Genomic DNA, 11,145 nt, shown 5'->3' on the forward strand with positions numbered 1-11,145 from the left:
GGAGATCGAATATCCACAGTAGCACTAATCGCATTTCTGCATTTCCCATAAATATGCTAAATTCCTCTTGATATGCAAATTATTTTGTCAAGACGCTCTTCGCCCCTCCATCTCAACATAAATAGTCGCTTCAAGCCTGGGGCGTTCCATTCAGATTGTCTCCTTGACAGACCTGTTCTTCACCTGAAGACGACTACTTGCGTTGTGGCCGAAACGTCGTGAGAATTATTTTATTATGTTTTATTTTTATTATTTTATTAATTTCTTTCTACGTGACTTTACCGAAAGAACCAAGAAGATGAATCCCTGCAGTCACGAAAGCTTTAAATCGAAATTTAAATCGACATTTAATGCTATTAGTTAGAATATATTCGTGTCGATTGGTGGCTCACTGTTACACGTCCTTCAGTTACCCTCCAAGGTACCCACTCTGTTCTCCAATGCATTGTATTATGTTGGAATGATGAATCAAACCCAGTTGCACACTAACTTGAGAAGGGCTGGAGTAGAACCACTGTGACCACACAGAGGCAAACCTTGATCACGTGACCCACGTCAAGATAGTGAGACGCTCGCAGTGCAGTAAGCCCCAAGGGTTCAGCTTATCGCATTTAAAGAGACGCATCTGCTTAATGTATCTGTCTCTCTACATAAAAATACAAGTAGAGGCAGTGCTCGCTTAACATCGGCCCGTTTAATGTTGTTTCGCTACAAAGTCGCCAATGAATGACTACCCATGGATGCGTTGAACGTCGCGTGGCATTGCTATCACGTGGGTGCCAGCGGGCCACTACTTTCCCAGCCATGGTTGACATCAGTGGCGAGTGATAATTGAAGTGGTATTGGGACACCCCCTGCACTCACCCATGATAACCAATATGGTGAAGTATGGTCAGATAAGCCCCCATGACTGAAAATGGAGGCCTTCATTGACAAACAATGCAAACGAGAGAGTAAACATCGACGCACTTAGGTGGGGGGAGTTGGGGGGGTAATCATTACAGTCGAATTGCTATCAGTAATGAACACAAACCCCACCTCACCACGACTATCAGCCAGGGGATTGGCCTGGGAGCCAGTGCGGTGCATGGAGCCTTGGTGGCTCTCGTTCCCAGGTGCAGGTGAGGAGCTTGCCGGGTGAGCTCGCGTGTGGAATCGAGGGACGTGGGGCAGCTGCACGGAGTCGCCGCAGTCGGGGTGAGATGTGGCCAAGGCGGGGGGGGGATGAGGGTCTCGATAGCAGCTGGGCCGCATCTTGGCCACAGGGGATCGTGGCCAATGGACAAGAATGGTGATGGAATGGCAGCTAAAGGAGGGAACACGCCCCAGAGGACAACCACTCCGGAGATAGAGACAGTGAGATAAGTTCAATGCGGCAGTGAGATGGGTTAAAGCATGATAAGGGCATGGAGACGGTGTGGGGAGGCCTGCAGACAGCAGTGGATAGATGATGGCCGATGACGATGATGTAAGCACAGGCTTACATCCCGCTGCGTGGAGCCTGGGCCGCGCGACTCACGTGCTGTAGTGGGTGATGGAGCTGTAGTCGTAGGGGGTCGTGTGAACTGGTGACGTCTTCTTCTCAATCGCGTCCTTCCACTCTGAAACACAGCACACCACGTGTACAGACTCGCACAAACAACCGTGTTCATGGGACATATTCAATCACGTGTCTCCCCCACGCATACAATCAGCACCCCTCTGTCACTTCACAGTGGTGGCGATGCCTCCACAGCACCTGTGCCAGGCATGGTGCACTCTGATGGGTAACAGGGCAGACTCCGGTGATATGGGTTTGCAGCCTGCAGATATTCTAATGAACCCCCACCACACAGCAAATGCATCCCAAACAATCTGCATGCCTACAACTCGTGTCATCCACACGAGGACGAGTCCCACAGCTCGCTGGAGCACAGTGCTCACTGAGGCCAGTGAGAGCCTCATGCGACACCAGAGGCAGCTTCTCAGCATCAGAGACAAAGAGGCCGCCCCTTACACCATTGGGAGCGACAACGCACAGCTGGCTCTGAGCACGCAGCGCAGATACAAGCACCAACATCTCCAAAGCCCAGGGGAAGGGAACTGGAGGGCTCTTTGATGTCACAAAGCGCAGGGCAGGTGTTTGTCACCACAGGGTGAAGCAGGCCACACAGCGTCATGGCAACCTCCAAGGTCAGACTCACAGCCCCTGACTTCTTACAGTTAGAAGCAACCACACATCCACTACTCAGTATGTATAAAGGGACGTTCAGTAGGTCCTGGCCTGAGGCAGCTTCACTCTCCATGACCTTTACCTCTCCACGAGTGATGTTGGCAGACTCTATAAGATTTATGTTTTGAGTTAAACTCGCTCTGAGCAGGATCAGGTGTAGCACCAACTGCTGGAGCTGTGCGTCCATCAGCTCTCCCCGCACCCCACCTGGATCAATGTTGGCGCTCAGCACAAAGACGTGGTCGTCGCGGTCGCTGCGGCAGTGCTCGTGGTGGAAGCCGAGCGCGTGCATCAACTCGTGCAGCACGACGCCCTTGGTCACCTTGCCGGGCTCCAGGGACAGCGCCTGGTCCCCACCCTGACGGCCCAGGAACGACCAATTCCTGTAGAGACAACCCCAGCCTGAGCACTGAGCCCCATTCACTCACCACTCATCACACAAAGACAACCCCAGCCTGAGCACTGAGCCCCATCCCTCACCATTCACCACACAGAGACAACCCCAGCCTGAGCACCGAGCCCCATTCACGCACCACTCATCACACAGAGACAACCCCAGCCTGAGCACTGAGCCCCATTTATGCACCACTCATCACAGAGAGATGTAGTGTCCGTGTCTCTGTAGTGCACATGTCTTTGTCATGCCCATGTCTCTGCCGTGTCCGTGTCTCCGTATCTCACCCCTCCCACGCGTGGATGTAGATGTAGTCGGCCTCTTCAGAGCGAGGGATGAACCGAACGCACGTTTTCTTCTCAAACTCCAGTACTGCCTCCTCGATTTTCTTGACATCCCCATCGTCTGCAGGTCACACGCCAGGCGTGAGCGGTGAGGCCGGCGTGAGCGGGAAGAGTCCACGGCGAGCGCCGAGCACAGCCAACGGCGTGGGGCACGGCGTGGGGTGGAGCGTGGGGTACAGTTGGTGGCACGGCGTGGGGTGGAGCGTGAGTGGCGGTAGCGCTGGGCTCCCGTGGGGAGGGCCTGGGGGCCGCTCCGCCGCCTGTCCCTGCGCTTCCACTCGGCAGCAGGAGGCCTCGCTCATTCAAACCACGGTGCCGCTTTATGTGAGTTGACAGAGTAACTTGCCGTTCATCGAGAGCTGCTTCTCTTTCATGGCCACTGCGAGTCCTGCAATCTACTCGTTGTTCTAGAGTAGCGTCATGGTTACCGCTGCCTTTGACTGGATAGCATTCGTCACGTGTGGCTTATTGACTTAACACTCATTCGCTGGGTCCCCACTACATTTATTTGACAGCAGATAAAGAACAAATACAGCAGATAAAGAACGGAGTCCCTGCGTGAGTGAAATTTCCGCCCCGCAGTCCCTCGCCTGGCGATGCGAAGAATCTCCACGATCCGCGGTGGTGACGCGAGCCTCCCTAGCACTGCTCTGCACTCTCCGTGTCGTGTGCACCGCTTCCTCTGCTCCATTGGCCCCAATGCGGCGTTCTCATCTCAGTCACACACGCTGGGTACACGCTGCACATCACTGGCTCCTACACGCACAGTGCTATGCGTGTATCACGAGTCACGACCGATTTAAGTCAAAGACTCGAGGCCTGGTTACAGGCCTCCGTGCATGATGATGCCGTGTGTGTATATAGACACTTTGATTTGTGTCCTCTTCATCTGAGAGTCGGTCTGGTTCCTGGGCTATGTGGATGTGTTTCCTATAGAGAGCTGCAGAGAATACCTCCACTAATCTTCACATTCTATCTCAAATCATGAGTTCTGGTTCCATCCTTGGTCCTTAGGATTAGTGAAATGTCAATAAACAACCTCATTTTGCTGCAGCTATTTTAATGGAGCATCAATCATTCAGCACTCTGGGGATGTGGCTTGATTCTCACGCGGATTCAAGTAACCAGGCGGCATCTTACAGAGACTAAAAGACCAAATTGGGTTTCTTCTTTAGGGTCAAACTCTGTCTCTGACTCTCCACTCACCACCAGCTTGCCACAGCCACCTCCACGCCCAGTCACGTGATTATCAATCCTCACAGAGCACAGCTCTGAATAATTTACATCCTGATTTACATTGGGTTCTGCGCTTAATTCTAGACAAGGGCCACTCTGTTGATGTGAACTCTACCCTCAATCTCGTCACCTTCCAGGCACAGCATGGACAAGGCACAGGATGGACAATGCACAGGATGGACAAGGCACAGGATGGACAATGCACAGGAGGAGCAAGGAATGAGTAGGAGGGAGGAGGAGGGGAGGCCACTCACAGAAGGCGACGGACACTTTGTAGGGGACGTAGATTCGGCCGTCCCTGGCTTTGGGCCACTTCTGCACAGAGCGACGCGTGGGGTGGACGGCGATGTCTCCCCACTCGAGCGTGTAGTCTGGGTGAGACGGGACAGCGTCACTCACTGGCACTCACTGGCAGTCTCACACTCACTGTGACAGTGAGATTCAAAGCGATGTCTCACTTACACTCAGCGGTGAGACGGGACAGCGTCACTCACTCACTGGCAGTCTCACACTCACTCACTGAGACACTCACTGGCAGTCTCACACTCACTGACAATCACTTTCTGTGAGATACTGTCACTCGCACACACTCACTGTAAGACACTCAACGTGAGACAATATAATCACTATCATACTCACTGTGACGCACTCACTATTACTGACTTGAAAGACACACTCACTGTGAGACATTTACTAGTTGCGTCACAGTGCCTGATTGTGACAATGTGACACACACGGAGTGTAAGTGACACACACTTAGTGTAAGTGACACACTGAGTGTAAGTGACACACACACTGAGTGTATGTGACACACACGCTGAGTGTATGTGCCACACACTTAGTGTAAGTGACACACTGAGTGTAAGTGACACACACACTGAGTGTAAGTGACACACACTCTGAGTGTAAGTGACACACACACTGAGTGTAAGTGATACACGCTGAGTGTAAGTGACAAACTGTGTGTAAGTGACACACGCTGAGTGTAAGTGACACACGCTGAGTGTAAGTGACACACACACACTGAGTGTAAGTGACACACACTGAGTGTAAGTGACACACACACTGAGTGTAAGTGACACGCTGAGTGTAAGTGACACACGCTGAGTGTAAGTGACACACACTGAGTGTAAGTGACACACGCTGAGTGTAAGTGACACACACTGAGTGTAAGTGACACACGCTGAGTGTAAGTGACACCCACTGAGTGTAAGTGACACACGCTGAGTGTAAGTGACACACACGCTGAGTGTAAGTGACACACACTGAGTGTAAGTGACACACACACTGAGTGTAAGTGACACACGCTGAGTGTAAGTGACACACACTGAGTGTAAGTGACACACACACTGAGTGTAAGTGACACACGCTGAGTGTAAGTGACACCCACTGAGTGTAATTGACACACGCTGAGTGTAAGTGACACACACGCTGAGTGTAAGTGACACACGCTGAGTGTAAGTGACACACGCTGAGTGTAAGTGACACACACGCTGAGTGTAAGTGACACACACGCTGAGTGTAAGTGACACACGCTGAGTGTAAGTGACACACGCTGAGTGTAAGTGACACACGCTGAGTGTAAGTCACACACGCTGAGTGTAAGTGACACACGCTGAGTGTAAGTGACACACGCTGAGTGTAAGTCACACACGCTGAGTGTAAGTCACACACGCTGAGTGTAAGTCACACACACTGAGTGTAAGTGTCACACACTGAGTGTAAGTGACACGCTGAGTGTAAGTGACACACGCTGAGTGTAAGTGACACACGCTGAGTGTAAGTCACACACGCTGAGTGTAAGTGACACACACTGAGTGTAAGTGACACACGCTGAGTGTAAGTCACACACGCTGAGTGTAAGTCACACACTCTGAGTATAAGTGACACACACTGAGTGTAAGTGTCACACACTGAGTGTAAGTGACATACACTGAGTGTAAGTGTCACACACTGAGTGTAAGTGACACGCTGAGTGTAAGTGACACATGCTGAGTGTAAGTGACACACGCTGAGTGTAAGTGACACACACTGAGTGTAAGTGACACACGCTGAGTGTAAGTGACACACGCTGAGTGTAAGTGACACACACTGAGTGTAAGTGACACACGCTGAGTGTAAGTGACACACACTCTGAGTGTAAGTGACACACACACTGAGTGTAAGTGACACACGCTGAGTGTAAGTGACACACGCTGAGTGTAAGTGACACACACTGAGTGTAAGTGACACACACACTGAGTGTAAGTGACACACGCTGAGTGTAAGTGACACCCACTGAGTGTAAGTGACACACGCTGAGTGTAAGTGACACACGCTGAGTGTAAGTGGCACACGCCGAGTGTAAGTGACACACGCTGAGTGTTAGTGACACACGCTGAGTGTAAGTGACACACGCTGAGTGTAAGTGACACACACATTGAGTGTAAGTGACACACGCTGAGTGTAAGTGACACACACGCTGAGTGTAAGTGGCACACGCTGAGTGTAAGTGACACCCACTGAGTGTAAGTGACACACGCTGAGTGTAAGTGACACACACTCTGAGTGTAAGTGACACACACACTGAGTGTAAGTGACACACGCTGAGTGTAAGTGACACACGCTGAGTGTAAGTGACACACACTGAGTGTAAGTGACACACACACTGAGTGTAAGTGACACACGCTGAGTGTAAGTGACACCCACTGAGTGTAAGTGACACACGCTGAGTGTAAGTGACACACGCTGAGTGTAAGTGACACACACGCTGAGTGTAAGTGACACACGCTGAGTGTAAGTGACACACGCTGAGTGTAAGTCACACACACTGAGTGTGAGTGACACAAACACTGAGTGTAAGTCACACACACTGAGTGTAAGTGACACCACAATGAGTGTAAGTGACACACGCTGAGTGTAAGTGACACACACTGAGTGTAAGTGACACACGCTGAGTGTAAGTGACACACACGCTGAGTGTAAGTGACACACGCTGAGTGTAAGTGACACACGCTGAGTGTAAGTCACACACACTGAGTGTGAGTGACACAAACACTGAGTGTAAGTCACACACACTGAGTGTAAGTGACACCACAATGAGTGTAAGTGACACACGCTGAGTGTAAGTGACACACACGCTGAGTGTAAGTCACACACACTGAGTGTAAGTCACACACACTGAGTGTGAGTCACACACACTGAGTGTGAGTGACACAAACACTGAGTGTAAGTCACACACACTGAGTGTAAGTGACACCACAATGAGTGTAAGTCACACACACTGAGTGTGAGTGACACAAACACTGAGTGTAAGTCACACACACTGAGTGTAAGTCACACACACTGAGTGTAAGTGACACACGCTGAGTGTAAGTGACACACACGCTGAGTGTAAGTGACACACGCTGAGTGTAAGTGACACCACAATGAGTGTAAGTGACACCACAATGAGTGTAAGTGACACACGCTGAGTGTAAGTGACACACACGCTGAGTGTAAGTGACACACACGCTGAGTGTAAGTGACACACACTGAGTGTAAGTGACACCACAATGAGTGTAAGTGACACACGCTGAGTGTAAGTGACACACACGCTGAGTGTAAGTGACACACGCTGAGTGTAAGTGGCACGCTGAGTGTGAGTGACACAAACGCTGAGTGTAAGTGACACACACTGAGTGTAAGTGACACACACGCTGAGTGTAAGTGACACACGCTGAGTGTAAGTGACACGCTGAGTGTGAGTGACACACACGCTGAGTGTAAGTGACACACGCTGAGTGTAAGTGACACGCTGAGTGTGAGTGACACACACGCTGAGTGTAAGTGACACACGCTGAGTGTAAGTGACACACACTGAGTGTAAGTGACACACACGCTGAGTGTAAGTGACACACGCTGAGTGTAAGTGACACGCTGAGTGTGAGTGACACGCTGAGTGTGAGTGACACACAAGCTGAGTGAGAGTGACACACGCTGAGTGTAAGTGACACACGCTGAGTGTAAGTGACACACGCTGAGTGTAAGTGACACACGCTGAGTGTAAGTCACACACGCTGAGTGTAAGTGACAAACACTGAGTGTAAGTGACACACGCTGAGTGTAAGTCACACACGCTGAGTGTAAGTGACACACTCTGAGTATAAGTGTCACACACTGAGTGTAAGTGTCACACACTGAGTGTAAGTGTCACACACTGAGTGTAAGTGACACGCTGAGTGTAAGTGACACACGCTGAGTGTAAGTGACACCCACTGAGTGTAAGTGACACACGCTGAGTGTAAGTGACACACACGCTGAGTGTAAGTGACACACACTGAGTGTAAGTGACACACACTGAGTGTAAGTGACACCCACTGAGTGTAAGTGACACACGCTGAGTGTAAGTGACACACGCTGAGTGTAAGTGACACACACTGAGTGTAAGTGACACACGCTGAGTGTAAGTGACACACGCTGAGTGTAAGTGACACACACGCTGAGTGTAAGTGACACCACAATGAGTGTAAGTGACACACACTGAGTGTAAGTGACACACGCTGAGTGTAAGTGACACACACTGAGTGTAAGTGACACACACTGAGTGTAAGTGACACACACACTGAGTGTAAGTGACACACACTGAGTGTAAGTGACACACGCTGAGTGTAAGTGACACACACTGAGTGTAAGTGACACACACGCTGAGTGTAAGTGACACACACACTGAGTGTAAGTGACACACGCTGAGTGTAAGTGACACACGCTGAGTGTAAGTGACACACACTGAGTGTAAGTGACACACACTGAGTGTAAGTGACACACGCTGAGTGTAAGTGACACCACAATGAGTGTAAGTGACACACACTGAGTGTAAGTGACACACGCTGAGTGTAAGTGACACACACTGAGTGTAAGTGACACACACTGAGTGTAAGTGACACACACTGAGTGTAAGTGACACACACTGAGTGTAAGTGACACACACTGAGTGTAAGTGACACACACTGAGTGTAAGTGACACACACTGAGTGTAAGTGACACACGCTGAGTGTAAGTGACACACGCTGAGTGTAAGTGACACACGCTGAGTGTAAGTGACACACGCTGAGTGTAAGTGACACACGCTGAGTGTAAGTGACACACGCTGAGTGTAAGTGACACACGCTGAGTGTAAGTGACACACGCTGAGTGTAAGTGACACACGCTGAGTGTAAGTGACACACGCTGAGTGTAAGTGACACACGCTGAGTGTAAGTGACACACGCTGAGTGTAAGTGACACACGCTGAGTGTAAGTGACACACGCTGAGTGTAAGTGACACACGCTGAGTGTAAGTGACACACGCTGAGTGTAAGTGACACACGCTGAGTGTAAGTGACACACGCTGAGTGTAAGTGACACACGCTGAGTGTAAGTGACACACGCTGAGTGTAAGTGACACACGCTGAGTGTAAGTGACACACGCTGAGTGTAAGTGACACACGCTGAGTGTAAGTGACACACACTGAGTGTAAGTGACACACGCTGAGTGTAAGTGACACACACTGAGTGTAAGTGACACACGCTGAGTGTAAGTGACACACACTGAGTGTAAGTGACACACACTGAGTGTAAGTGACACACACTGAGTGTAAGTGACACACGCTGAGTGTAAGTGACACACGCTGAGTGTAAGTGACACACGCTGAGTGTAAGTGACACACGCTGAGTGTAAGTGACACACACTGAGTGTAAGTCACACACGCTGAGTGTAAGTCACACACGCTGAGTGTAAGTGGCACACGCTGAGTGTAAGTGACACACGCCGAGTGCAGGTGACACACGCTGAGTGTAAGTGACACACACTGAGTGTAAGTCACACACGCTGAGTGTAAGTGACACACACTGAGTGTAAGTGACACACGCTGAGTGTAAGTGACACACGCCGAGTGCAAGTGACACACGCTGAGTGTAAGTGACACACGCTGAGTGTAAGTGACACACGCTGAGTGTAAGTGACACACACGCTGAGTGCAAGTGACACACGCTGAGTGTAAGTGACACACACTGAGTGTAAGTGACACACACTGAGTGTAAGTGACACACACGCTGAGTGTAAGTGACACACGCTGAGTGTAAGTGACACACGCTGAGTGTAAGTGACACACGCTGAGTGTAAGTGACACACGCTGAGTGTAAGTGACACGCACTGAGTGTAAGTGACACACGCTGAGTGTAAGTGACACACACTGAGTGTGAGTGACACACACTGAGTGTAAGTGACACACACTGAGTGTAAGTGACACACACGCTGAGTGTAAGTGACACACGCTGAGTGTAAGTGACACGCTGAGTGTGAGTGACACGCTGAGTGTGAGTGACACACAAGCTGAGTGAAAGTGACACACGCTGAGTGTAAGTGACACACGCTGAGTGTAAGTGACACACTCTGAGTGTAAGTGACACACTGAGTGTAAGTGACACACTGAGTGTAAGTGAAACACACTTAGTGTAAGTGACACACGCTGAGTGTAAGTGACACACACTCAGTGTAAGTGACACACACACTGAGTGTAAGTGACACACACATTGAGTGTAAGTGACACACGCTGAGTGTAAGTGACACACGCTGAGTGTAAGTGACACACACGCTGAGTGTAAGTGACACACGCTGAGTGTAAGTGACACCCACTGAGTGTAAGTGACACACGCTGAGTGTAAGTGACACACACGCTGAGTGTAAGTGACGCACACTGAGTGTAAGTGACACACACACTGAGTGTAAGTGACACACGCTGAGTGTAAGTGACACACACTGAGTGTAAGTGACACACACACTGAGTGTAAGTGACACACACTGAGTGTAAGTGACACACACACTGAGTGTAAGTGACACACGCTGAGTGTAAGTGACACCCACTGAGTGTAAGTGACACACGCTGAGTGTAAGTGACACACACGCTGAGTGTAAGTGACACACGCTGAGTGTAAGTGACACACACTGAGTGTAAGTGACA

At 50.3% G+C, this 11,145-nt stretch overlaps 2 protein-coding genes across 2 annotated transcripts in view; both read right to left on the reverse strand.

Annotated features, from left to right (window-relative positions):
- Positions 1-1,483: 1,483 nt before the first annotated feature.
- Positions 1,484-3,324, reverse strand: LOC144738513 (hatching enzyme 1.2-like). Its single transcript, XM_078621527.1, has 4 exons — positions 3,297-3,324; positions 2,894-3,011; positions 2,420-2,595; positions 1,484-1,601 (listed from the first exon to the last, which is right to left on the reverse strand). Exons 1-4 carry the CDS (start codon positions 3,322-3,324, stop codon positions 1,516-1,518), a joined length of 408 nt encoding a protein of 135 aa, XP_078477653.1. The 3' UTR covers positions 1,484-1,515.
- Positions 3,325-4,297: 973 nt separating this feature from the next.
- LOC144738514 (uncharacterized) overlaps positions 4,298-11,145 on the reverse strand; it is a 35,303-nt gene continuing 28,455 nt past the window's right edge. Inside the window, exon 7 of the mRNA XM_078621528.1 lies at positions 4,298-4,557. Coding sequence (XP_078477654.1) covers positions 4,313-4,557 — 245 coding nt within the window. The 3' untranslated portion in view covers positions 4,298-4,312. The remainder of the gene's footprint in view (positions 4,558-11,145) is intronic.

This window comes from Lampetra planeri, unplaced genomic scaffold (genome assembly GCF_965212315.1).
Source record: "Lampetra planeri unplaced genomic scaffold, kcLamPlan1.2.h2 scaffold_103, whole genome shotgun sequence".
Taxonomy (NCBI): domain Eukaryota; kingdom Metazoa; phylum Chordata; class Hyperoartia; order Petromyzontiformes; family Petromyzontidae; genus Lampetra; species Lampetra planeri.